The sequence below is a fragment of the Thunnus albacares genome, chromosome 18 (genome assembly GCF_914725855.1).
Source record: "Thunnus albacares chromosome 18, fThuAlb1.1, whole genome shotgun sequence".
Taxonomy (NCBI): domain Eukaryota; kingdom Metazoa; phylum Chordata; class Actinopteri; order Scombriformes; family Scombridae; genus Thunnus; species Thunnus albacares.
In genome coordinates this window covers 10,713,938-10,741,847 of record NC_058123.1, presented here as the reverse complement: position 1 = coordinate 10,741,847, position 27,910 = coordinate 10,713,938, and the positions used below count along the sequence as shown (strand labels likewise).

Below are 27,910 nucleotides of genomic sequence, written 5' to 3'. Positions count from 1 at the left end.
CGGTGACAGCGTGACGTCTTTACTGTGCGCCTCGTGTTGTTTACAGACAGCCGTTAGATATTCAGTTTCCCAAAAATCAGTTGTCTTGATCCCAAACATGGGAGAGCTAGTTCAAGATTATAACATGAGTGCATATCGAGGACAAGCACAGAGTAAATTAGACGATCATTAATAGAGAAAACAGCGTTTTTTGGACGGCAAATTTGTGTAAAGTATTTTTATGGATGTTGTCTGAATGCATCTGAATTGGAGGCTGCAAACCAAAAAGTTGCCAAGAGGTTAAAGTCACCTGGACAGCTGCCACTTTTAAAGTTACTGTCTGGGCTAATATGACAATGTGAGAAGTCAAACATGGATGAAGAGGAAGATGTGGAGACAATTGGTGAGCAGCTGTACAGTCGGATTTACCCAAAACATGAAGAGTATGCAGGAAAACTCACAGGTGAGGAGATCTGCACTGCATTTTGTTTGTTTTGTGACATTATAAATCATGTTTTTTTTTTTTTGGGGGGGGGGGGGGGGGGGGGGGGGTTAACGAAAGAGAAACACAGTGGTGGAAGAAGTAGTCAGATCCTTTTATTTAAGTAAAAATACCAATACAACAATGTAAAAATGCTCCATTACAAGTAAAAGTCCTGCATGAAAAATCCTACTTAAGTAAAAGTACATAAGTATTAGCAGCAACATGTACTCAAAGTATTGCAGTAAAAGTAGTGGTTTGGTCCCTCTGACTGATATATTATTATATATGACATCATTAGATTATTAATTCTAAAGCATCAGTGTTAGAGCAGCATGTTACTGTTGTAGCTGTTGGAGGTGGAGCTAGTTTGAACTACTTTATATACAGTTGGCTAGTTTAGTCCAGTGGTTCCCAACTTAGGGGTCGGGCCCCTCCAAAGGGTCACCATATAAATCTGAGGGGTCGTGAGATGATTAATGGGAGAGGAAAGAAGAAAAAACAAAGTTCTGATACACAAATCTGTTTTCAGACTTTTTCTCTCATCTTTGATTTTTGGTGAAATATTGGATCATTTGAACATTTATTGAAATAAAACCATGTGAGAAGTTTAGAGGGAAAAATCACTATTTGGTGGAGCTGTTGACAACTCATAGACATCTGAAATATGACCCTGACTACACTTTTTGTAAGATGTCAAAAGCCAAAAAGGTTGTAAACTACTGGTTTCATCTTTAACAATGTGTTGTATTTTAAAAGCTTGTTATATTATCCATTGTGTCAAATCTTCATCTGAAAAGTAACTAAAGCTGTCAAATAAATGTAGCGGAGTAGAAAGTACAATATTTCCATCTGAAATGTAGTGGAGTGGAAGTATAAAGCATCAAATGGAAATACTCAAGTAAGTACAAGTACTTCAAGACTGTACTTAATTACAGCACTTGAGTAAATGTACTTAGTTAATTTCCACCCCTAGAGAAACAGTTATATTGTTACCATCAGCAAAATCTGTCGAATTGTACCTTTGAAAACACAGCACAAAACCAAAGTTTCCTGTCTGTGTGTGTCAGGTATGTTGCTGGAGCTGCCAGGTCCTGTCCTGAGCCAGATGCTGCAGGATGAGGTGATGCTGACCGCAGCCGTGGAGAAAGCTCTCAGAGCCCTGCAGGTGGCACAGGAGCCCAGGTACAGGCCAGACCTGTCTCCCTCCATCATCCTAAGCAGACTGGTCTTAGACAGTATGTGGGTTCACATAATCGTCATTCTGAGCCATATGCATTCCCAGCAGAGGACTGAAGTAGTCTTAAAGAATGGCATCACAGTTTTTCAAGTCTGTCCTAAAACAATAGTCAGAGGAAATACTCTTATCTAGGTATTTTTGCCCATGAAGGCAACATCAGCTATTTACAACCAAGTTTGGGTCAAAGTATTATTTTGGGATTGAGGAACAGTTACTACATGTTATTGCCGGATTCTGAACAAATGGCACATCATGGAATTTATTTGAGTGTTGAAAACCTTTCAAACGATGTATTCCCATGTAACTGCACGTCTTTGCAGCAAAGTAACATGTAAAGAGGAGGATGACGTGTCTGCGTCCTCGGACTCTTTGGGGGAGCAGCTGTTTGAGCTGGTGGATGTTTACAACACCGGTCACTCACAGAAAATCACAGGTAAGCAAACAGTCCTCTGACTCAAAAAATGCCAAATATTATGCAGTAAAATCCCACTTATTTTTCTTTTAGAACAGGTTCATTTAAATTGTAACAGCTGTGTGCTAATTTTAAGATGATTTTTTGATTATGTTTTTTTTGTTTTTCTAAAACTGTTTTCTCATTTCATTTGGTAAATGGCAAAATAAAAATATTTTTTGGTTTTTCAGTTTGATTATCCAACTAACTACTTAAAGTACTGTACTTGAACCAATGTTCATTTTTAGCCATGCTAGCAGCCCTAGAGGTGCCAATGTTATTCGATTGATCAATTGGTCCACCATTTTGGTCCAACAACTATCGGATGGATCACCATGAAATTTTGTTCCGATATTCATGGTCCCCAGAAGATCAATCCTACTGACTTTGGTGATCTAGTACCACCATGATTTTTGTTTTTTAGTAACACATCTTAACAACTTTTGGATGGATTGCTATGACATTGTATAATTTGTAAAATATGAGTCCCTGTTCCTCCACAGGAATGCTTCTGGAGCAGCACAAAGAGGCCGTGTTAAACCTACTTTCAGATTCCAAACTGCTGGAAGAGCAGGTGAACCGAGCTCTGAAGACACTAAAAGAGTATGTAACGTACTACTGTTTGTAGAAAATACTTCTACTTGCATACAAGGGGATATTTACACATTTTTATCCATTTCCCTTTCTTTCTCAAAGTGAATCCTCTTACATTTCAACCAAGCCATTAAATCTGCTGTACAACCAAATTGCAATTCATATCTAATCAATCAGAACCAATATTAATTGATAAATTACAGTTACAATACTTGTTTGAACTTCGGCTGCAACTATTTTCATTAACCTTCAATCTGTCTATTTTATGTCTCAATTTATCAACTAGTTGTTGTCAGAAAATGGTGATAAATGTGGATCACTGTTTCCCAAAGCCCAACATGCAACCTCAAATGTCCCGACCAACAGTCCATAACCCAAAGATATTCACTTTGCTATCATTCCAGACTAAATAAACCAGAAAATATTCACATTTAAGAAGCTGGAATGAGAGAATTTTAGTGTATTTTCTTAAAAAATTCCTCAAAACAATCAATTATCATAATAGCTGGCGATTTTCTATCAATTAGTCGACTAATCAGTGCCGCTCTAGTTGTGATAATGTTCCTGGTGCTTCCCTTCAGGCAGAATGTGGAGGAGACGGACGTCAGTGACTCGTCGGACGCTGATGACACAGAGAGGCTGGGAGAGAGGCTCTTTTCATTGGTGGAGGAGCTGGATCCACTTCATGCAAATTATATCACAGGTGAGCTGAGACTCATTCATCTTCCTAGATTGAATATCTTTTGGAAGTTTACTGTATTTCTTTTTGTGGAGGTCTTGTAAGGTGCGGAGAAAGACTAAATGTCTTTGTAGGTCACAAGCGTAACACTAAAGACATTTCTGTTGTAAAACTATGCATCTGTCTGCGTAGGTATGCTACTGGAGATGGAACCGGCTGCTCTCCGACAGCTGCTCAATGACCACAAGATGCTGGAAGTTGCTGTTCAGAAAGCAAAAGCAGCGCTGGACACTTAGAGTTGAACTTTCTCAATGATAAATACTTACTTGAACAGAAGAGGACAACAAAGTTTTGCACACAGAATCAACACATCAATTAAAGAGCTCAGATACTATAATGGTGGGAAGAGATGACATGTCTCTCCAGGATATCATGTTAATACAAATGACCTCTTACATAACCAGCTACTCTTATGTTTATTTTATACTGATCAACTGTACTGGACCAACTGTAAATAACTGAAGAGTCTGGAAAGCTGAAATCAAGTTGATATGACCCTGTTTCCTAATTCCTGATTGTCCTTCTTAGATAAATGAACTGAACACAAGTGTCAAATGAAAAATATTTGTCTGCTCCACCTGGGAGCCGGACTTCCACAATAGGACATCAGAATCATTGTGTGCTTGATAAAAAAAAATCTCTACAGTGGGCTATAAGAGAGGATTCACTCAAAAGAAGTGCTTATCTAAGTGTTGCCAACAGTAGTGTTATAGATGTACAATGTATTTGTTGTTCATTTTCTATTTGTTCTGTGTCATAATGATGTAATAGTGACTTGGTGAATTTTCTTTGCTAACAGAGAATACAGAGAATGTATTATATATAAATTAAGGAGACTCTACATTGGATCAAGTTGTCTGTTGATCCATCACCTTGATTCAAACTGAAATATCTCAACAACTATTGGATGCATTGCTGTTAAATTTTGTACAGACATTCATGGTCCTCAAAGGGTGAATCTTACCAACATTGATGATCCTGAGTTTATTCCTGGCATCACCAGCAGGTCAAAGTTTTCACTTATCCTGTAAAATATCTCAACATCTGCATGATGGGATGGTATTTTGCACCAACATTGATGGTTCCCAGAGGATGAATCCTGACTTTGGTGATCTTCTGACTTTTCCTCTAGCACCACCATGAAGTTCACATTTGTGGTTTTGGGTGAATTTATATCTCAGCAAATAACGTATCCCCTTCAGGATGAGTTGTAACAACTTTGATGATCACCTAACTTGCACCATCATCAGAAAAAAATGTTTAATTCAGTTTGTCCAATACTTTGGTTTATGATCCAAACACCTGCAAAACTAATGACATCAGCCTCAACGATACTTTGGGTTTAGTGCTATTTAGTCAATTCAGTGTTAACATGCTAACATGAGAACTAGCAAGTCTGACATAAATATTTTGTCAGTTTGGATGAGGAAACCAATTTTTTTTATCGTGCAGCAGACTGATGGTTTTTATCCAGATATTTCTGGACTTTCATCTATTTCACATGGCAACACACTGTGGGAAAAATGTTTTGGCACGGCCTTATTTACTGAGATTTCCTCTCCAAAACACAACAGTGATTTAATATCAAGACAGCTCTCTGTCAGCTTTGATAACGCCCATAATATTTGAGAGTTTTATTGATCCTAAAGGAGCTGTTTTGTGTTACATCTGCATTAATGTGTGTAGGAAAACGTGACTCCTTCAACTGACAAAAATACTTTCCTCCAGTAGATTCCTGCCAAAAAGTAATCTATTTGAGATTTAACACATTTCTAACATTTAACGATAGTGACTTTATTTTAAAAGACAAAATCCTGTAATGAATGAAACCAATAGACGTCTCTTTCAAAGTGCTACAGGGCTCAAAAATACCTTTATTTCCATTAGTATTTACCTGTTGTGTTCACTGCTTTATGTCAAGAATTTTACATGAGGAATTCTAAAACATCGGGCAAAACAATAGCTTTTTCTTGAACAAAAGATGATCTTTTAAATCATAAACTGATATCTACAAAATCACCGAATCTGAAACATTTTAGAAGCAAGGGATGTTGGGATGACAAGTGATGTGAAATAAAAATCGTATCAGTAAATTCAAATGACAAGGAAGTACAATTAGCTCTCATTTCACAATTTAGATAAAGATTTATTTGTCTGCAGAAGCGGCCAATATAAATGATCAGAATATGAATCCATGTCATCTTTAGTGAATCATAAATGCATTTCATCAAAGCTAATCAGAAAAAATTAGTTGCTCTCCACACACACACACACACACACACACTTGTATGCCTACAGCTCATAAATACAATCAATCTGATATACAAATATTTGGATAGATTTATTTTTTTTTTAGCAACATTTAAAATGCGGTTTTAATCCCGATTCCTGCTGTTCTGAAGTCACCCTTTGTTTCGGCGATATCGTCAAATCTCTCAGGAGAGAAACTTGAGCCTAACTTGGACGAAAGACCCCGACACATCTTTAAAGTGAAGAGTTGCTGACGGGCAGGAGGACATGTAAATAAATATCTGAAACAAGCAGCATCCTAACACTGCAGACTTTCTCCAACTCTCGGGTTGCGAAGTCGAGTATGAGTCTCTCCCCCCCCCGTGTCATCAAAACATCCTGCCTTTACTGGAGGGCGACTGAGGGAAAAGCGAACAACACAGCAGACAATGCACTATTAACACAATTCATTCTCACACGAAATTGCCATCTCCAGTTGACAGAAGAACACTGAAGAACTGCAAATGCACATACAAGTCCACAATATGAAATTAAAAAGGTGCTACTTTCTTTCTATCCATCACCCATACACACACACACACACACACACAAACAATCAATCAAACATGGACATTTGGACACAAAAGGGAAAACTAAATGCTGATTGTGTTAACAGTTAACAGTGTTGCGTTTGAGGGGAAGCTGAACAGCTTAGAGGAGCAACATATTTATTTTACACTAAATTATGCCGACATGAAAATACAGTTTGTGTATGAATGCATCAATGGATAAGCGTTACGCGTGTGTTAAAACCCTTTATACATCTGTCTGTTTTCTGTTTGAATGCAGGAAAAAGCCCTTCAAGGAAAACACCATGCCTGTTAAAAAAAAAAATACACCAGTGACAATTACTGAACTAAAGAAAAAGATGAAAGAGTGGTTAAGCTGTTTGACAAAGACCAACATGATGGAGACTGTGATTATGCTCTTCTTAGGTGCAGGCAAAAAAAAAAAAAAAAAAAAAGAAGGGTCCTTAAGACAGAGAGCAGTATGTCCATGTGCTTCATGTACTTCCAGGTAGGATATCACTCTATCCAACAAGTCTGTTTACAATCTCACTCTGGGATGATGTTTACTTCAACACTGGGTACTGGCGCTGACCGCCCAGACGGCCAGAGCGGAGTCCTCCTCCTGATGGTGCACTTGTCTGCAGAAAGCGGTAAAAAAAAACAAAACAAGGAAAGACGATTATGAAGTGAAAAGGGAAGAGCGACGAGGCCTTTTTACAACAGAAGCAGAATACTGAATCTGAATCTTTACCTGTGCAAACTGTGCAGGGTTATAAAAGGTGACGCCTCCAGTGGGTGCGGGTCCCTGGGCAGGATGACTCTGCAAAAGACAAGCAGAGTTTTGTTACAATCTAATTACTTCTATCGTGAGAGAGAGTGCTGGCATCGGGAGAGACGATCACCATTTTTCTGGTTAATAAAGTACAAAAAGATGCACTCCCAATGCCACACTCTGGTTAAACAACATTATAAAAACAGAAGCCAAGGAAAAGAGGAACAGTAATGGCAAAAAGGGGATTTGGATCCACAGTGAGGCAGCATTACAAACCACTGTTTCACTTGTTTTAGTAACCATGCAAACATTATGGCGTGTTAATGAAGCTGTGTGCTCCCATGACATCAAACAAGGGAGTCAACAAGCAACAGTCTCCAGCATGCTTCACTCTCTGATCTGTGACTCAAAAGTTAACCAATAACTTTCATGACAAATAGATGGTTCACAAGTATAAACAAGACCAAGAGTCTACATCCGTGCTAGCGGATCTGTGAGGCTGTACTTTGGCACAGCAGTGCTTTGAGCTTATTCAAATATCAGCCTGTTAACATGCTCAGAATGGCGATGCTAACACGCTGATGTTTAGCATGTATAAAGTTTACAATGTTCACAATCTCAGTTTAGCATGTTAGCATGCTAATATTTGGTAATTAGGACTAAACGAAGTACAGCTGAGGCTGATGGGAGTGTCATTAGTTTTGCAGGTAAGCTAAAGTATTGGACAAATTAAAAAAATGTCACCTGATGATTGCGTTAGATAGAAAGTGAAGGGATCACTAGAGTTGGTAGAATTCATCTCGAGGGGGATCATGAATGTGTGTACGAAATTTCATGGCAATCCATCCATTAGTTGGCAACACATTACACTCAAAATCACAAATATCAACCTCATGGCGGCACAAGAGGAAAAGTCAGAGGAACAAAGTCATCAGTCGTCACTTGGAACAATGAATGTTTGTTCCTTATTTTGTACCAATCTATCCAGTAGATATTTCGCTGGATACGTATAATTTTTGACCTACTCGTGGCTCTAGATGAAAAGTCAGTGGATCACCAAAGTCAGCAGGAGACTGTGGATATCTGTACCAAATGTCATGGCAATCCATCCAATAGTTGCTAAGAGTCAGGATCAAAGTGGTTGACTGACTGACTGACGGACCGACATTGCCATTAAAATAAAAAACTTCCACTGCAGCTTTGTTCAGTTTAAATTTGTTGACCATTTTCCAGGTTGTGAGATCAATAACAGATACAGAGTTAAGTTAGTAATGCTGGAGACGGCAGGCAGGTGAGCAGGCAGACATCCTGGGGTGGATGGGCGGCAAAGCTTCAAGTGCAAATGGTGAAGCGTGCTACTAGTGATGTGGTGAGCTACAGTAGGTGAGTGGCAGGCGGGGGGGTGGGGGGTGTGAGAGTGGACCATTCAAGGCCCTGCTAGAGGTACCTGGTTTAAATGCTGACTCACTTCGCGTGATAAAGAACTCATTGAGCTAGAACGTGAGAGCTAAAGACAGCAGGAGGGAAATAAACAGTAGACAAAAAAAAAACAAAAAAAAAAAAAACACAAACCACAAACCCATATTAATATTATTTCATGCACTGAATTAGATCTCTTTCCACTAACCACCAGTTCAGAATGAAAAATAAATAAATCAGAGTTAGGAAATTATGGTTCTTAAAAAACAGACATGGAGAGAATTAGAATATAACAGCAAATGGAACAAAGATTTAACATTTTTTTATCAAGGCTGCGCATTTTGCATGATTATGAGGAAAGATTTTAAGTTGACGTGCATGCATGTCCTTTCATGTTCTCTTACATTAACTCACAGTCATACAAATAAGCAAACTGCACGCACTGGCTGTTAGGTGTCGAGCATCATGTTTCAGTGGTTGCATGATGGCGCTATGACAGCTACAGTAGCAGACTGTGATGCTGCCGGCTGGCAGGAGCAACTTGTCTTACCTCCCCGGACTGTAACCCATCAGGCATGGGAGGACCCTCTGGGGCAGGTGGTAACAACGTGGGGTTGAACATCTGAACAGATAAAAGTGCAAGTAGAGCTTCAGCTTTGCAATTTGTTGACTAAATTACCCCTGTTATCATGTCCCGTGACCTTTAAAAACTTATTATTTGAGAGTAAAAAGAAATTAGAACAAAAAGCTGATGCATATTTAATGCCACAAGGTGTTTTCAGCATTAGAGCGACAAGGTTTACCATTACAGATAGATACCTGTGGAGCAGCGCTGGTGTTTGGTGAATTCTGCTCCTGATTGCCTCCCTCACTGCCCTCCAGAGGTTGTTGATCGTCAGGAGCTGCACCAGGGATAAACACAAATATTTCATTACTTTAGTCGCTGTACTGTAACACAAATACACAAAGACAACCTATTTTTAGTAATTGACATTATTTTACATATTAATTTCATACATGATACGCACCTGAACTAGGCACAAATAGGTTAGCGGGCATGGGCATCGGTGCCAGAGGAGCAAAGATGTCTGCAGGAGGAGGGGCAGGAGCTAATCCACCTGGTTTAGCCGTTCTACTGGGGTTCAGAACATCCACATATCTACTCCTTGCGCCTGAGAAGAAAGAAACTGCAGTTGTGAATGCTGATTTAATTTGTTAGACAATTTTATTATGCGGTGTGTCTTTTGATCACTTTTATTACAACTTGTAATTCGACTTTAAAATGATTCCACTTGTGCAAAGTCAATCACGGTGTTCGTGAAGCCAAAAGCCACCATGGGTAACCCTGGACTCACCAGCCTTCCTGGAGAACATGTTGACAGGAGGACCACCACCCGGGGGTGCAGCGGGCCCTCCAGGCCCAGGCATTGGAGCCATTTTGGGGAACCCAGAGGGAGGTGGAGGAGGGGGTTTACTCTGACAGATTATTAAAGAAAACATAACATCAGAACTGGTTGATCTATAAAACTTTCAGGCTTTCTCAGTTTAAACAACAAACAAGAAATAATTCTGACTTGTAGACCAACATTACAGACCTCCTCCTCGGGCTCGTTCAAGTCGACCCATTTCTGCTTCTGCTCATCCCACACAATCTGAAAACAAAGAACATTGCACTCTTAATCAGTCATATGTGGAAGTAAATAATAAAAACCAGTGCAAAAATGTTACTCTAAATACAAAGGAATGCTGAAATCAGTCATGTGCGATGCATACAAATGTACACTTACAGATTTGTTTTTGTCATCTGGCAGGTGAGCTTCATTCTTCCCCTTCCTATAAAGCCAGCTCAGCCAGCCAACACCACCGCCGCCGCTCTGCATGTGAAAGACAGTTTGCACAGAACACTTACTGGTGAACATTATAGAGCGCTGATTGAAGACCTGAATGCTTATATGTGTGTGAATATAAACCTTTTTCGGGGAGTCTTTCTTGGCCTTCTTGGCCTCTTCTTTGCTGGGCTGCTCAGGAATAGAAGGTGGAGGTGGAGAGGCCTGCTTGACAGCTGAATTGCTCCGCTCTCTTCCCCCAGAGTGAGTGGAGGACTCAGAGGTGGTGCGAGAGCGGCGTCCTGAAGCCTGTAAAACCAGTAAACCGACACTGGTAAGAATAACATACTGTATATTTTGTTCTTTTGAGTCTCATGTAGGAAGAGCTTATTTTTGTTGCCTGATGGGATGCTTTGACATGGACATGCTTCCTCTATTCTCTTTTTTCTATTGTGCACCCATACAGTATGTCATTCTATAATTGAACTCTTGATGCTGATAAAGAACTCCCAACTTGCCTGCATATGCTGCTAGCTATCATGCTGCTCTTTTTGTGCCTATGCATGCATTGTATGTGTCATTAATTTAGAAAGCGGTAGAGATTCAAAACTTAAGCGCTACTACAAACAAGCACTAGATAGATACAACAGAAAAAGCCTCAGACGTATTTCAGCCATTTATACATGAAACACAAACGCACCATATGCATTGAAGACTGTGAAGTAGACCTTGATCGCCTTCCAGGACCCTGCAGTGCCACAAAAGACAAACTACTAAGCATTCTCTATTGCATTTACACAGCAACATAAAAGCACATGCTCTATGGATAGAGCTGTTGCAAGAGAGACAAAGAATACTGACCATTTGAGCCATGTGGTCATAAAAGTCCTTCTGAGGTGTGAGGGAGCTTCTGTGTGGAGAGGGTGGCATTTGTTGTGTCATCTGCATCTCCGGTGGCGCATAGGGCGGCTGCTCTAAATGCGGCATATGCCCAGGAGAAGGAGGCATGTGTTGAGGCATCTGGGGTGGCGGGTGGTTCATCTGTACAGGTGAATGCTGCACCTGTGGGGGCATATGTGGTGACATTTGGCCCACTTGAGGAGGTGGGGGACACGTCTGCTGATGAGCTCCTGGGTACATGTCAGGCTGCTCGTGTTGAGGCTGGAAGGGAGGCGGGGCAAAGCCGGGATCCTGCGGAGGGTAGCCTGAGATTGGGATCTGGCCTGGTGGTCCACTGGGGGGTACTGGGTAGAACTGGGGCATATCTGGGGCCATCCCTTCTTGGAGGATGGAGGTGGGAGCTGAAAGAAATTAGAAGAGATGAGATCTTTTGTATTTTGAATCTGGCTGACAGTACAGAGAGGTTAAAGACGAGAACATAAGTTTGAACACATCTGCACGCACCTGGAGGCATCAGCTGTACTCCTTGTGGTGGAGGCCCTGGTAGTAATGAACTCATTAGTGGGTTGTCAGGGGTGGGGCCATCCAACTCCAGCGGCATGCTGTAAGGTTCAGGTGGAGTGGGCTGGTCCAAGTCAGAGCTGGGGCTGCTGCAGCTGTACTGTGTAGGAGTTGTTCTGTCTGCATTGTAAGTAATCGCCCCCGTCTAAAAAAGACAAGATATATATTTGTGATAAAGGTACAAATTAATTATTCCAATATGTTAAATGTGAATTAAAATCCATAATCTCTACATCAAATAAAAAAGTCAGAATTTTTGAAATACAATTATTTTTGAAAAAATAAGTAATGAAAACATTATTATCACATCAGGAATTTGAGTTAAAAAGCAAAACAAAGGAAAGTCTGCAACTATCGTTACAATCAAGAGTCCAAACATCACACTGAAAATGCCTATACTAAACAATATTAATAAAACAAATTGCTTAATTTGAAAATCTTTTGTTTGTACTTCCATTAAATTAGCACACACACACACACACACACACACACACACACACACACACACAACTACAAATACTTTGACTCCTGCTCACCCTGATCTGTCCTTCCAGCTGTCGGAGGTGGATCAGCCATTCAGGCTCATTGAACAACTCCTGCTCTGGCTTTTCCTTCAGTTGTGGGTCGAAGAACCGCAGCTTTTCAGACATCTGTCAACAAATGGCACAAATTCACATTTGTATCTGTATATATATCTGTAATGACTCTACAGAGGAGAAACAAAGCAAGAGACAAGAAGAGGAATGAGTGTATACCTGTATGATTTGGCTAATAAAAACAGGAGAGTAGTAGGACGGCTGCACGAGGACAGTCCTAGAGATAACTTCACAGTAGTGGAAGGCCTGAGCACTCAGGCCCGCTTCGGCCAAGCGGCATGCATAGATCAACTTGAACACCTAATAAGAGACAATAAAGAGCAGAGAACAGCGTCATCCCTCAGGAGTATAATCTCAAAATCATGTGCTATGTCATACATACTCAGGACTCCTATACAAGGGACAAATTGTGCATTTATTGGTAAATTTATTAAATAGTAAATACAAAAAACCCCTACCTGGAAATTAGGCAGTGTGAAGGGCTGGGAACCCAGAGACTGAGCATACTCATAGGCCTCAGTCCTCTGGATTGCTTCATTGGTTGCAAATTTGAAAAAGGGCAAACTGAAGCAAAGAGACAAAGATATGATTATATGTCTGGCATATTTTGTCCAAACTACAAGATGGTCTTAAAAGTCCCCTTACAAATGTGTGCGTGTGTGCCTGTCTTTGCCTCTTACCTGTGGTTGGAGCCAATCAGAACCATCTTGGTGCTCTTCTTTGTGAAAACTCCCAGATCAACTTGAGCCATCAAGTAGCAGAAGTGTGCAGCATCAATCAGCCCCTTGGAAGCTGCCACAACACAAAACGAGTGCAGAAGGAATGTGAGGGGGTTTATAGCGGTCAAGAATGCAAATCGCAGTTTAGTTCAGTCAAATGAGTTACAGCCTTTTTTGATGCAATCCTACCGAGAGTGTCACCCATGGTGGTGATTGTGCGCGTATCCAGATCCAGGGTGTGCGTGAGGTTCGACAGCACCATGGCCAGGTGAGGGCGCCAGTCACCCCATTTCTCTTCTCCACAGCACTGTGTGAATACAAGAAACATTTCAACTAAACACTTAAATGGCAATAAAGATATGCAATACTGCACACTAGAAAAATACCACCTAAGCAACTTCTTCAGGACAATTGTAAAAAAATAGAAGAAGAAGACAGACAGAAGACAGAAGTTCAAAGCAATACTTACAGTGGCTGATGCAGGCATCCTCCCTGACATCAGCTGGTACACTGTCTGAAGAGGGTCATTGATAGGCAAACTGTTGGCAAACCTGAGAGACAAAGACAGACAAAATAAATTACATCTTTAAATCTGTACAAATGATCACAGAATATAGGTACAAGTAAGTTTATAAGTCACTTTACCTTGTCATGACGCGTGCATGTGTCCTGTTGTCCATCTTACTGGCCAACAGCAGAGCGTGACCCCAGAGACCTCCCTTCATGGCTGCTTCTAGTGCATCCTATTCCACAGACAAAAACATTTCAGATTTCACAACATACTGGTTAAATAAACTGAACGTAATACAGTTAAAGAGGGTATTACTCACCTTCTTGCGGCCAAACAGCAGCAGCTCCCTGAAGCGTTCCGTTTCCTTGCCGATGTTCTCCGGTACGGTCATGAAGGTGTCAGATAGGAGGGACAGTGGTCCGGCTCCCGGCTCCTCCTCAGCTCGTGCCAGCGGTTCATTGTTGAAATCAATCAAGTTGGCTTCATTAGGGCTCTTGCCCGGCAGCCAGACAGATCGATGCTCCTTCAGCAGGAGGTCAGCGATGTCCGTGCCAACCACAGTCTTAAGAAAGAGAGGGTGACGGTGAGAACGTTGTTTGGAGCAAATATGCAAAGCATGCTTTCAGTTTTGAGAGAGACTGCCAGTTACATCTGCATAGTCTTACCCCGTTCTGTCTACAGAGCAGCATAATGAAGTCCCAAAGTAGGCGGGCAGAGTCTCTGTCCAAGAGGTTGTTGTCACGGGAACATTCCAGTGCTTTGTTCTGGGAGAACTTTATCACGTCCACCTTATGGGTCTCCTCTCTGATGAACAGGGAGCAAGATGTGACACAGGCTAGCAGGGACTAGTCAAACCAATGCTACCTTTTATACACACTTATATCAAGACACTACAAGGCAACAACAAACAATTAACAATTAACTTTTTAGAAAATTACTTGACATATTTTAAAAATGAAACTATATATTCCTTTTAAAGCGTTATGTCTTCAGTAGGAAGCAATAGGCTTAGTTAGGGCAGAAAGCCAAAGACTGTTGTTTGCTGATTTTGGTCTGTTCATTGGATTTGTTGAACATAACAATGCTTTATCATTTAAAGGTAAGTGACTCAAAGCTATCTGTGATGGATAAAAAGGGCTGAATACACTTACTTAACAAGAGGTCCAGGGAAGCCTCGCAGTTCTGCCTGATCCGGGGTATCCTGCAGCATAGTCTGCAAATACAGACATAGTTGAAAATGATACTTTATACCGGCTTTACATCGTATTTATATATTCTCAGGAGTCTGAAGAAGCAGTCAGGGTGCTAAATTTGACTGACTGTCAGTGCTATGTTAACAGATAACAGGGTGTTTAGTATCTAGTGCTCGTCTTTAAGTGCAAGATTAGTTATAAATATATTGAGTTATAAATTCTACATTTGTCTGGTATGTCTGCTCTGCTAGATGTATCCAAGCCAGGAAAATAATAATAATACTCTTTTTACATCCCTTAATCAGGAACATGTTAGGACAGGCCTGTAGTTTAGGGGTACCCAATTCTGTTGTGCTTTGCATTTATGACATCAAAATACTATGAAAGCAACATTAACTCCCTTCTTACTGTCTCACTTAATTAAATCATCCTTCTACAATACAATGGAGAAAAACTACACTAAGACACTGAAATGTAATCTGTTAAAAAAAATGTACCTCCAAGTTGTGAATATCAACAAGAGCAGGCTGCCCAGCTGAGGGGAGATTGGGCAGAACTTGGACCAGATGACCACCAGGTCCAAAGCGGGCACAACGATGGGGTATGGTGAACTTCTCTGGGGTTGCAGGACGAGGGGGGGCTGGAGGGAAAATCAGTTTGGCTAAGAGCGGGATAGATAAAAGGAGGAACCAGTGCTATCCTCTAAATGCCGACTTTCTTGAAACTGAGGATTGTGTACTTACGTTGCTCAGGGGCGGTCCAGGTGTTGTCTGCAGGGTACTCAGAGGGATACATGTACTGACTGTAGTTCTGAGTAGCGTCAGTCTGATTCGGGAATTGTCCATAGGAGTAGTCCACAGCCAAAGTGGATGATGTGGTGTCGTAGACTGCTGACACTAAGTCAGGCTGGCTCCTGTACACCTGACTCTGAAGGGTGGGAGGACAAACGAAGAGAATTATCAGATAGGAAGATATATTAATCATAAGAGCAAACACCCAGTTATTAAACTTAAAAACTCATTGCAAGTGAGCAGAATCAGCTATTTGTTAAGTCTGATACATCCCGTCTCTGTTCTTCAAACGACTTGACTAATTCAGGCTAACATGCTGTTATCAGGCTACAATAATTATGTTAATACTCATCTTGCTAATTTGGTTCTTTGAAGGCAGTTTGGGGATTAATTTGTTAATCCTGGATGAAGTTATGTTGAATAACAAAGTGAGAATGAGTGTAGAGTTGAAGCCATGATCAGCATTCATATGATTGGCCGAGTGCTGATCATGTGACTGCTGTTAAATGAGGTAGGTGTGCTGGGATCCCTCCCAACATGTACTGGGGCAATAGATTAATTGACATGAGTCTCATTTTATGTGCACTCCTACATTGTTACTGCTGTTATTTTGTTACATTGTGCTCTACAGTGTTTCCACACTTTCACCACTGTTAAACAATCAGATATCACCAGTGAATGTGGTCAGAGCGTGTGCGATGCTGGCTGCATGATTGGTACAGTTCTCCTCATTGAACATAAAAAAAAACTTTTAGGTTTTAATCATATATGAAAATGAAACATTACTAAAACATCCCAAAAAGCAGCTTAAATTGCTTTAACATGTTTCAGCAAAGTGAGTTATGCAGTTAATCACTTAATAGGTTTTAGTGTCAAATTAAAAGTCTCATGTTCTGGCTCCACTGGTCTTTTAAAAGTCAGAATCTTTTAGTTAAGTTTATGTCTTTTGCTCAGAGTATCCCAAACTACATTTGGATTGATTCCTTTTTAGTTCCCAAACTTATATTTTATCATGTATAAGTAACACTTCATTATAATGTAATTGTGATAATCACACCAATAAATCATAATAATTTGTCAATAACTTGAATGTTCTTACCTACAATCATAATTATATCACCATTCTTTCATTAAATATGAGAAAGGGAGACATTTGTATCTGACAGTTTGTTCATGTTTGGGGTTCACCCTAAAATGTTTTGGTCATGATCCAGGTAACTGTCAGTAAACCTGCACTTTAGCAGGTTTGGACTTTTATCCACATACAAAGAACGGGGCTCTGGTTGTTATTTATATATTAAGCCAATGTTGCTGAGAGAGCTATTGGGATGATGCTGAAAACTTTGTGTAAAATCTTAATAATGTAAGTGCAGAGTAGATAAGTGCAGCTTTCATTAGCATTGAGAGTCAGAGTGAAATTGTTCCAAAAATATGAAAAGGTTGCACATCTCATATTTCCAAGTCAAGGAGGACAAAATACTAACATTTCACTTTGATCGATCATATATACAAGAGCTTATTTAAGTAAGTAACTAAGTTAATACAAAACTGGGAGTTAGACCCAGTTATTTAGGAACCAATCACTTTTCTTATTCCATGTTTCTAGATTCAGGGACCAATCACAAGTATACAGTTAAATCTGATTTAAATCCCATTACATACAATATGAAACTTCACAAAACACTGTTTCTGGTCATCATTGATTTACTACTAAGAACATACACAAGATGGCAATAAAAGGGACATTTAGATTATAAGCATTTAAGGCTGAAGTCATCATTAAGTCCATTTGGTGTGATAGTGTTGAGTGTGTACATCCAAAACATTTCTCTCTGGGCCATTTTCTTCAAAACATAACGTCCTCTAGCTGGCATCATGACTTTCTCAATCCCACAAAATTTTAATGAGCATAATGGTTTGCAATTGCATCATCCACGTTGCCTGTACAGATTGCAGTTTCGTGCTCTGATATTTGTTGTTTGAGGGGACGTTTGGTTTGTCCAACGTAAGCTAGACCCCATGGACATAGTTGTACCCGCTGCAACAATACAATAAATACTAAAGTGATCAACCTTTCCACACTGGAGGGAAAATTCCCATTTGTGAATTTATAAATTGTAATTCCACTCAGATGATTTACTTATTATGTCCCTGTGGTCTAGCTTACGTTGGACAAACCAAACATCCCCTTAAACAAACATCAGAGCACAAAACTGCTATCTGTACAGGCAATGTTGATGTTGCAATCGCAAAACACAGTTTTTCACAGTTTAACTTCTCTATTAAAATTCTGTGGGATTGAGAAAGTCATGATGCCAACTAGAGGAGGTGATGTTTTGAAGAAATTGGCCCAAAGAGAAATGTTGGATATACACACACTCAACACTATCACACCAAATGGACTTAATGATGACTCTGATCTAAATGTCCCTTTATTGCCATTTATTGCATGTTCTTAATAGTAAATCAATGATGGCCAGAAACAGTGTTTTGTGAAGTTTCATATTGTATATAACGGGGTTTAAATCAGATTTAACTGTATATTAACTCTGCCCGTGTATATATATATGACTGAATTGAACCTGTATACTTCAAACTAGTGGTGTAACAGGACGTAGTTGATCCGTGATCCATACGGACTACCCCCCACAGCTCGGCACACATGTGAACCGCGGATTAACTGCAGATTTTAATGTCTCCTTGGAGACAAAGTAAACAAACTGCCGTAAGTACAAGTCTTGGACAGACAGCGTGTCACTAACAGGGATTTTGAAGAGCAACGACCAAACCAGCACCTAATGGGTCTGAAGTGACATCTGTAGGTATGTTTACATGCTGTTTAACATGCTGCTGCTGAGCAGCTAGTTAGCTGTGTAGCTGCTAACTGACATTAGCAGTTCAACAAGCTAAGCTGCAGGACAAGATGTGTTTATGTTTGTAAGTTATCAAGTTTTGATGATGTGGACACAGCCTATTGTTTCATTCACTACCGTGTTTAAAGGATGTATCATGCCTCATATTGCACTTAAATTTAACAATTGAGTATTGAATATTTTACATATTGTACGATTGTATTTAAACATTGTACATCTTGGATGTTGTTTTCATTTAAGACAATGGGCACAAGTTCCTTGCGTTAAGTGTTTTACAGAATAAATGGAAAGCGAAGTTATATATAAAACTGTGATATGATCCAAACAGTGACTTTTGTGATCTGTTGCACCCCTACTTCAAACGCTATGAGGAAGGTCCAAATGGTGTAAGTGTTTTTCGATTGTGATGTGAGTCAAATAAACAAGTGAAATGTTAGTATGTCCTCCTTGACTAGGAAATTTGAGATGTGCTTTTCATATTTTTGGAACAATATCACTGGATCTTGGGTTTAGCTCTCCACTGAGAATCCCATTGTTGAAGCGCAACATCCTTCTCCAATTCAATGAGTGAGATGTCAACACATACTTTTCACTCAAGATGCTATGAGCCTCACACTATAAAAACTTCAGTGATGTCGTCATTATCAGTTTTCTCATTTTCCTAAGAATAAGCTATGTTTCTACATAGCTGACAATCCTATAATTGTAAAGGGGCCACTGTGAATGAAGCAGCTGAGAACCAGGAATGATCATGAGACTGCCTTAAGGTATAGCTAATAGTAAATAGATGCTACAGGGTTTGTCATGGGAAAACAACCACAGGCTAATCTACCCAAGGCTGGTACAGTACTACATGTTTTCTGAATCCTCCAAAAGCAATGGTGAAACATAAAAGAACAACCCTTAAAGCAATAGTTCCACAATTTTGAAAATAATGATGGTTTAACTTATTCCAACACCTTTCCTTCCAGCTCATTCCTGAAATTTTGATACATGGAGCCACAAACCCCAAAATTTGCTCCCTGTGGTAAACACACATTGCCCATAGAGCATTCATCGCATGAGTATCAAATATCCAAAATATCCTGAAAGCCAATAATCTTCAGAACACTGAAATTGAAACATTTTAATGCATTAAAGGGATTGTATAAATATATACAATCATGTTTGTATCGTTTCTCGGAGAAATTCACAGCCCTCTCATTAAGGCATATAAAGGCACTGTGACAGTTTTAACAAGAACAGCACTGTACAAAAAAGATGCTGAGAAAGCAAGTTTAACAGTAATGACAATCATGCTATAATGAAAGTAAATCAAGTACACAAAAAACCACCCTAAACCCAACAGGAAATGGAAAAAACATTCTTTTCAATATCGGAAAAGCTGGACAAACGTTTAGGAATGTGGTATAACTCCAAGATGAGACAAGATAACACCTGTCCTGATTGGCTGTCAAGGCCATGAAGGGAGGTTTACCTTTGCCTTCCTTGCGCTTTAAGTTTTATCTTTTGTTGTGCTTAAGAGAGCAAGGAGTGCTGGTGTCAAAGAGAGACGAAGCAAGTGGTGCCGCCTGCAAGAATCATAATCTCTTTCCTGATAGGCCTTGGCTCAGCCTTCTGTATGTATGTCGATGCGCCAGATAATACCAAAAGGTAAAAACACCTACACATACAAGAAAATTCTGCACATTTACCTGTTGTGACCTTGAGCTGAAGCTGCTTCGTCTGCTGTGGTGGCTACGGGAGCTGTGCACGCTGTGCGCCGACTGCTCGCTGTGGATGCTGCGTCGGTCAAACTCATCTCCGTACGGTTCTACATATGGACGGTTATCTTCATCAAAACTGGCATCATAACCAGGATAGTACGTCCACCGGTTGTCATAGCCATCTTTCCTGTGAGAGGAGTGTACAGTGTTTTTAAGAAGCAATTTGGCAAAACTACCTGTTGCAATGTAGCATGTGGTCCGTAAAAAGTTATAAATGTAACAAACACAGAAGAAGTAAAACATTTTAACAAAGCTAAAAGTATCCATCGACTAGATAACCTTAAACTTCTGTTTTAAGTCCATTTTCAAATAGACACATTCAGTATAAATTAAGGGGAACTATACACATTAACAGCACAGCTGCTGCTACAACAACACATTCTTACACAACTCTATTACCAAATGCAAAAACAACAATCTCATTTATATGCACCACTTAAGAGTGTAAAAATTGTTTTCTCTGCATACCTGGCAGGATACACTTGTTGATTATAGTAGTCTCTGCCTCTGTATCTGTCATCGTAATTAGCCCAGTAGGCCTGATCATAGTATGCTCCGTATCGAGGGTCATACTGTCCATAGTTGTATCCTTCCCAAAGAAGATATGGAGAGGAAGAGAGAGACATTCATATCAAAAAAACATTTATATACACAGAAAGATGAATGTGTTTTAGGTACAGGTTTTAGGTTTTATTTTACAACAAATTCGGTGAACAGGAAGAGGAAAAGGCTCATACCTGGATAATTATAGTTCTTGGGGTATTCTGCATAATAATCACTATAGGCACTTCGGTTTGCTCTGTGGTAATTCTCAGGATAGCCTTGCCTATGAGAGAAAGCAAATAAGAGGTGAAATTTACAGGTTAACTCACTGCAGGGGATTCCCTACCTAGTTTTTAATATTTTCTTAAATAAGAAAGACTGTTAAAAACGGCATTAACAAATAAATGACTAAAATGATAAAAATGCAGACATGACATACAGTAAATCCCATACTGAAGATGGTGTACAACTGAGAAACTGTTTCACTGACCTGGATGAAGGCCTGTCAGAATACTGACTGGTCCTGGAGCTGGGTCGTTCTGGTTGAGGCTCTCTGTACTGGTAGTTTGGATCACGGTAGGCTGGGTTCCCCCCTTCATATCTGCCATACCAAGGATCTCCTCTGTTCCTGTACTGACCATCCTGAGAACATAAAAACATGAATGAGTGATTTTCTGTTCACTGTTTTAAATTTGACATTTTATATTACATGGATGCAGTTAATCATCAAGCTTTTTCAAATGTACATCTGTAGATAATAACAAAAAAGTGTCAAATAAATATATTCACAAGCATAGAGAAAAAGAATTTCCACATACGTGATAATATTGCTGTGCTCTAGGATCCCCAGGTGGAGGTGGATACTGGCCAGGAGGATAAGGTGCTCTGCTATCTGGGTATTCTCCATAGTTACCATAATAGCCTCCATACATCTGCCCTGGCACTGCAGGAGGGGGCCCATAGCCCTGATGGCTGCCCGCAGAGGAGGGTGGTCGAGGTGGCTCTCCAGAAGCTGGCTGTGAGGCCCCTGGAGGAACTGGCCCCCGAGACCCTGCAGCGGCAGAAGGAGGAACGCTCCCTGCAGCAGGCGGACCCTGTGCTGGAGATGGATACTGGCCAGGGGGAGGTTGTGCTCCACTCACTGGAACAGGAGGAGCATCATTTTGTCCCTGCGGTGCAGCCTGAGAGTCTGATGTCTTAGGAGGTTCAGTTGGTGGCTGCTGTGTAACTGCAGCTGCTTGGGAGGGTGCTGGCGGTACCTGTGGGGTAGATAAAGAGGCTGGGGTCTGGACAGGGGCATTCCCTTCCACTCTTAACCCCTGCTGAGCATCTTTGGTGACCTGTAAGTAAAATCCATTACTAGATTGTGAAGACTCATGTAAAGAGGATGGATGACCAGATGCTTGGTTTTGAGTTTGTGATTGGTGCATAGAAAAATCAAGCAGTTCATAATTCGATGGTTGATTATGATTAGAGACAGTAGCAGCCATGAGAGAAGCTTGCGGATTAACTTGGAGAGCAGAGTGGCTGTCTCCAGCCAATGATTGGCCCCTTGAAAGAGGAGGGCGGACTGGCTGAGATTGCGGCGGAGCTGTGATTTCTGACGTTGCCACTTCTGTGTTGTCTCGAGTAAGATTGAGTGGCGCCTGGTTAGAGGCTGAAGGACTGAAGCTCATTGGTCCAGGAGCAAACAGTGGATTTTGATTAGGGGTTACTAAAGGTGGTTGAGAGGGACTGGCACCTTGCCCCAGTGTGAGTGATCTCACAGGTGGGGTAGTTTCCCTAAGGCTACTTTGACTGGCTGCTTGAGGAAGGGTACTGGGGGGAATCACATTGTAATTGGACACCGGCGGGGCAATCAAAACAGGCTGATGGAGCGAGTCAGACACAAGAAGAGACGCATAGCCCAGGTTGCCTTGGGAGTCAGCTGGCTCAGCCTCACTCACCTTTGGTGGGTTCTCTAGGTTCTCTGAATGTTGCTGTGCAGTTGGCTGGATTCTCTGTGAAGGCTGGAGGTCCAATGGACCATCCTCTGGAGGTTGGATGACATCAGCACTGGGCTCTCGTAAAGGGGCAAGAACTGTTGGAGCAGCTGGAGCTAGGAGGATGTTAGCACTCAAGCTAGCAGGATCATTCTGAGCCCACAGAGTCGTGGCAGGGCTCTCACAGGGCCGACTGGCCCCATAAGCACGGGATGAAGGTCGGGAGTGAGAATGAACCACTGGATGTGTCGGATGAGGTACACCACCTGCAGCCCCAGCAGGCAAGGGGTGCCCTGGCCCATAGATATTTTCCATATTATCTGGTGGCTGCTCCAGGTTGCCGGGTGCAGAATCTGCACCACCTTCCACTACCATTTTGGCCCTATCAACTTCAGCAGGACGCACCCCAACCCCATGTGAGCGCACAGGTTCAAAAGAGCTATTAGCACTGGCCTGAAAGATACCAGTTGGTTTAGGGGGGCTAGGTGTATGAGGCCACATCTGCTCCAGAGAGCTCTGCTGTGCACCCATATCTCCAGCTGGAGAAGTGTCAATCTGCTCAAAATAGCCTCCAGTGGCAGCAGACAGGTTAGCGTCATCAGTGAGACGAGGGCTTTCCTGCTGAATAAAGGTACCTACTACTCCCTGGGGTCGACGAGTGCCAGTTCCAGTTCCACTCCCATGGCTCATGTTGCTATAGTTGGATGACACACTGGCAGATCTCATTGGTCGTGGAATAGAATCTGGAGTCTCCAGGTTAGGGCCGGTTTCAAACACGTCTACTCCATGGGCTGCAGTAGAAGCAGGGCTGCCATGGGTTTCACTGGGTAATACTTCCAGGTTTGGGACACACTCCAAATTCTCCACATGGTCGTACTGGGCATCAGGGGGCTTCTGGCTATTTCCTTGTGGTGCATGATTACCATCATTCATGTATGGTAGGTGTGAATGATCTTGCAGAGGAGCTCCTTGGTAATCCAAAGGAACATCTGCATGGCCAGTGTAGGCTGGTGCAGCAGCTTGTGGGTTACTGTGATGCTGAAAGGATTCAGGGATACCATTCACTGCCTTATTTCTGTCTCCAGCCAGTGTTTCCTCGTTTTCAACATCATTGTCTTTGAAGAACATTGAGAGTGTACCAGACTCCTGAGAGTATGGTAGTGGGGCAGGGGCAGGACTAGGCCCAGACCCGGTGTTGGATGCATGTTGAGATCCAGGAGCGTCATGCTGGGGCTGGGGCTGGGGCTGAGGCTGGGGCTGGGGCTGGGGCTGGGGCTGGGGCTGAGGATGGCCCAGGCCAGTTCCCATTTGGTGGTAACCCGAGTCCTGTGGAGGTTGGTTGAACCATGAGTCCTGGGGTGCAGAGCTCTGACTGAAGTAGCTCTGAGTTTGGAAGTGAGAGTTATGCAGCTGAGGTGCATTTGGGTCAGGCCATTGAGAGCCAGGGGCATTTAAAGGGTTCTGGAGAGGAAGAGGAGCCTGGATCTGGGAATGTCCAAGTTGTGTCGGGGGGGTAGGGGTGTTGTGATGGGGTGATGGGGTGTGAGAGGGGTACACCGGGGTCTGCGGTGGTATATTAAAAGGCTGTGATGGAGGATCACTAGTGGGCTGGAAATAGTTTTGAACTGAAGGAGGCCGACTTCCGTGATCAGGGGCCCATTGAGAAGAGGAGGTGGTGGGAGGCACTGGCTGGAAGGGCACAGGCTGAGGAGGAGGCTGTCCTTGAAATTCCTGGTTAAAAGGTGTCTGACTAGGAGCTGGGGGTGAAGCCACGGGTTGCGGCTCGGTGACCATGGGTGGCATCTGTTCTCTTGAATTAAAATAGCCCTGCTCAGTATGTGAGGATGCGTATCCTGTGGGACTTGGTGCTGGGTAGACACCAGGTGATCCTGCACTGTGAGGGTTGAACAAGGTCACCCCTGGCAGAGAGGGTTGTGGGAGACCAAGTGGAGCAGCAGGGACATCCTCCAGTGTGTGTGGTTGTGGAGGCAGACCTGAGCCAGCCTGAGAGTACATGGTGTTCGGTGGGGCTTGCATTGGTGGAGGGTTGCTGTTGGGTATTGTTGGGGGTCCACCTGCAGCCATAGGGGGAGGAGCTCTGACAAAAGCAAAAGGGTCTGTCATGGGTTGGGTAGCAGGTGGCATTGAGGCTGTGGCTGCTGCTGTATGCTTGTGAGGCCTGGTCCTGCGGAACATATTAGGCCCAGAGGGAGGAGGGCCAGAGGCTCCAGGAGTTCCAGTCCGAGGAGGGGGCTGCATGGCTGCAGAGTTAACAGGTCCGAGGACCAGGTCACTCTAGAAGCTATCACTGAATAGGCTAAAGTCAGATGTAGCTGGATAGAGAAAAGAGAAAGAACAAGTGGTTAACAAAAAGCAACACATGCCTCATTGATAGACTTTACCACACCTTTATTTGTGTAGTAGTCCATGATCCTATTTAAACGAACTGTACAACGTGGCAATTTCAACGTAAGCTCTATTATATTACGCCAGACAAACACATAAAATACTATATTGAACAGGACACAACTGACTGACTGATTGTAATAAATGCTAACTTTGCCTACATCAAGCAATCAGAGTTAAATGGTTTTAACTTTTAATGCTAGTCTTACTCAGACAAAAAGAAACATATCATATAAAACACTTTCTGCAACTCTACAGGTAAAAAATTATGAAACATTTCAAATATGAGAAAAAATATCAGTTATTCGAAATTAGAATTGTTTTTATAAAAGTCACAAACTCACACGTAAATATCACTGAAAAATATACAGCTGCTTAGCAACAAGGTCATATTATAATAGAGGAAATCTGAAATGTCTGAGTAGCTTTACTATGTATTAAAACAACACCTGTTTTATGATCACCTACAGATTTTGCAAGAAGGTAATTTTGAATGTGGTGGCTTCTACAACATCTACAACATTTAATTAGAGAGCATGTTGCCATTGCAGTTATAGATATTTCTTGAGTTCAGGTAAGCATGACAATAGCTGATCCTTTAAGATAAAACGAATAATGATCTTATAATTGAACTCTGGCAGCACAGACCCTATACTCTTTTAAAAACAGGCTTAAAAACTTTTTTATTCAATAAGGGTTTTTACATAACTCTCATTATTTTCTTTAATTTAAGGCTGTAGCACTTTTAGATTCACTGCTAATGAAAAGTGCAGCACAAATTAAATGCATTATTATTCCTATTGAAACAGGAACTCGCTGTTAACGTCACAACTAAGTCCTGCTGGTAAAAGCTTTGTTGTTTGTTGTTAACGTTAATTGCTGACTGGACATTTTAGTAAAAATGCCATAAATCCAAACCTGTGATCGTAAAAAAAAAAAAACACTGACTGTGCTCTGATTAGATTAATCAACCTTTCACATACAGACTCGTCTGTCAGAGGGAAGTTCAGGGGAGCTAACACGGACAGACATGGAGCATTTGAAAGGTTAAAAAGGCAGATAATTAGCAGAAACAGCTAGAAGGCAAGTCGCTCGAGGCGTAGTGCCATCGTGACCCCGGATCTTTCAAGCGCTAAAGGTTATAAATTCATTAAGAAACGTAAGCTAACGTTAGCCTCCGGGTTGCCAATTTACAGTCAACAACGACGGTGAAGTTAGCTTCCGATTGGGGGTTGAGGGAAAACTTAAGGGAAACATAAATATAGATATCTAGCGGCTGATTCTCCGTTTTTTCACCACTTGCACCTATGAAAGAGTGTTAGACATCGTAGCAAAAGCCTTAATGCTGTTTAACCTTTATTCTAATTGGTCTAACGAGGTCCGGATGGGGAAATATCAGTGAAATCGCCCTTTCTTTCACTTTCACAAATACAATGAAGATTTCACAAATCTGAAACTGTGTTTTAATGAGGCTCTGGAGTCTGCTTGGTAATCTAGTCTAGATTTGGTAAGTCTAAGTGCAGTGGTTTTTAGACCTGGACCTGGTCTAATGTGGGCTGCATAGGGGAAAAACCAGTGATATCAACCTTTTTTTCCTTTTCCATAAGCAAAAATAAAGGTTTAACAAATCTTAGAGTGGGTTTAAAGAGTGTTAAAGTTTTTGCTACAATGTCTAACACTCTTTCATAAGTGTAAGTGGTGCTAAAATACAAAAAATCATCAGCTAAATATCATTGTTTGTTTCCCTTAACTTTTCCCTCAACCCCGAATAGGAAGCTAACTTCAGCGTCACCAGTCAACATTAAAACTAAACTCGCACAGCTTGCCTCTACAAATAAACGCTAACGGACCGACTTCTCATCATTATGCAACACTTGTTGAAATCTAACCAGCATCTGACTCTCTTCGGTCAGGTACAACATTAAGTTAACGTTACATATTAAGCTTCCTACGAGGAGAGGTCCATGTTTGTGCCTGGCTCAACAGCTAACGGTAACGCTGCATTAATCTACATGTCCTAAACACTGATGTCCAAAGTCGCCGGATTTTGCCCGAATCCAGGACTTCTAAAGACAGTCCCGCAAACAAATGACTCTTCCTTTTCGTACACATTCAACACCGACAGGGTCTTTCACCGAGCAGTTACAGGTCGCTTGTCCCTCGTCGAGCATATTTTAACAGGTTCAGTGCCTGGTCAGCTAGCGTTAGCATTGCTTGCTAACTAGCCTATGCTAACTACAGGGATAACAGTTTAATGTCTGCCATAGACACTAGATTGAAACGCTCAGACGAAAACATTGTTAATGATGGTATATATTTACTCTTACCCGATGTTGGAAATGTGTACAGATATAAATAAATTCTTACAAATGTGCCGGACAGTGAGTCTGACACACCGCCACCATCTTCAATGAACACATCCTACTAGGCTACGTGTACAAGCAGCGTCACGGGCCAAACAACGATTGCGTCATCATGGGGCGGGGCTTTTTTAAAGGTCCTTTATGTGTTTTTAATTTATCTTATCTGCATCAATTTATGTCCATCCAATAATTCATCGTTACATATCATATATCGTTTTAAGTTTGCGAAGCGTATGCATTTTCAAGTTTTTTGTTGACATTGTCAGAAAGGTGATAATTATGGTGGCCCCGAAGTGCAATTACAGTATATTTGTTAGCAATCTACAAAAAACAGATGTTTTTGTTCCATTTAGTCAGGCAAATTGGAATCCAGATGGAAACATGAATCTGACTCTCTGACTTGAGTA

General features: G+C 41.5%; 2 protein-coding genes across 6 annotated transcripts; one reads left to right on the top strand and one right to left on the bottom strand.

The window, feature by feature from the left end:
- On the top strand, positions 1 to 6,750 carry LOC122967960. The gene is made up of 6 exons (XM_044332780.1): positions 1 to 442; positions 1,531 to 1,645; positions 2,021 to 2,133; positions 2,655 to 2,754; positions 3,327 to 3,448; positions 3,617 to 6,750. The coding sequence occupies exons 1-6, from the start codon at positions 352 to 354 to the stop codon at positions 3,718 to 3,720; spliced, it is 645 nt and encodes a 214-aa protein (XP_044188715.1). The 5' UTR covers positions 1 to 351; the 3' UTR covers positions 3,721 to 6,750.
- Positions 5,339 to 27,593, bottom strand: sec16a (SEC16 homolog A, endoplasmic reticulum export factor). Of its 5 annotated transcripts, XM_044332779.1 has the most exons (32): positions 27,468 to 27,585; positions 22,699 to 25,067; positions 21,571 to 22,092; positions 21,243 to 21,394; positions 20,947 to 21,035; positions 20,678 to 20,798; positions 20,138 to 20,336; positions 15,523 to 15,706; positions 15,277 to 15,419; positions 14,738 to 14,799; positions 14,252 to 14,390; positions 13,906 to 14,148; positions 13,721 to 13,818; positions 13,545 to 13,626; positions 13,265 to 13,382; positions 13,037 to 13,148; positions 12,815 to 12,920; positions 12,516 to 12,656; positions 12,297 to 12,410; positions 11,704 to 11,905; positions 11,161 to 11,600; positions 11,000 to 11,047; positions 10,444 to 10,608; positions 10,261 to 10,347; positions 10,069 to 10,125; positions 9,829 to 9,949; positions 9,502 to 9,645; positions 9,293 to 9,375; positions 9,024 to 9,095; positions 8,502 to 8,561; positions 7,034 to 7,102; positions 5,339 to 6,920 (listed from the first exon to the last, which is right to left on the bottom strand). In XM_044332779.1, exons 2-32 carry the CDS (start codon positions 24,991 to 24,993, stop codon positions 6,846 to 6,848), a joined length of 6,543 nt encoding a protein of 2,180 aa, XP_044188714.1. In that variant the 5' UTR covers positions 24,994 to 25,067; positions 27,468 to 27,585; the 3' UTR covers positions 5,339 to 6,845. The 5 variants fall into 5 exon arrangements, with proteins under 5 accessions (XP_044188714.1, XP_044188711.1, XP_044188710.1 ...); XM_044332776.1 differs by having other exon boundaries at positions 21,571 to 25,067; positions 27,508 to 27,593; XM_044332775.1 differs by having other exon boundaries at positions 21,571 to 25,067.
- Between the last annotated feature and the right edge of the window lie 317 nt (positions 27,594 to 27,910).

Coding starts and splice junctions, on each gene's coding strand:
- LOC122967960 (XM_044332780.1), top strand. CDS start 352: ATGGATGAAGAGGAAGATGTGGAGACAATTGGTGAGCAGCTGTACAGT. Junction 443..1,530: donor GTATGCAGGAAAACTCACAG/GTGAGGAGATCT, acceptor TGTGTGTGTCAG/GTATGTTGCTGGAGCTGCCA. Junction 3,449..3,616: donor TCATGCAAATTATATCACAG/GTGAGCTGAGAC, acceptor CTGTCTGCGTAG/GTATGCTACTGGAGATGGAA.
- sec16a (XM_044332776.1), bottom strand. CDS start 24,993: ATGCAGCCCCCTCCTCGGACTGGAACTCCTGGAGCCTCTGGCCCTCCT. Junction 13,819..13,905: donor TGCTGTTTGGCCGCAAGAAG/GTGAGTAATACC, acceptor TCTGTGGAATAG/GATGCACTAGAAGCAGCCAT. Junction 8,562..9,023: donor ATGGGTTACAGTCCGGGGAG/GTAAGACAAGTT, acceptor TGCTGTCTTTAG/CTCTCACGTTCTAGCTCAAT.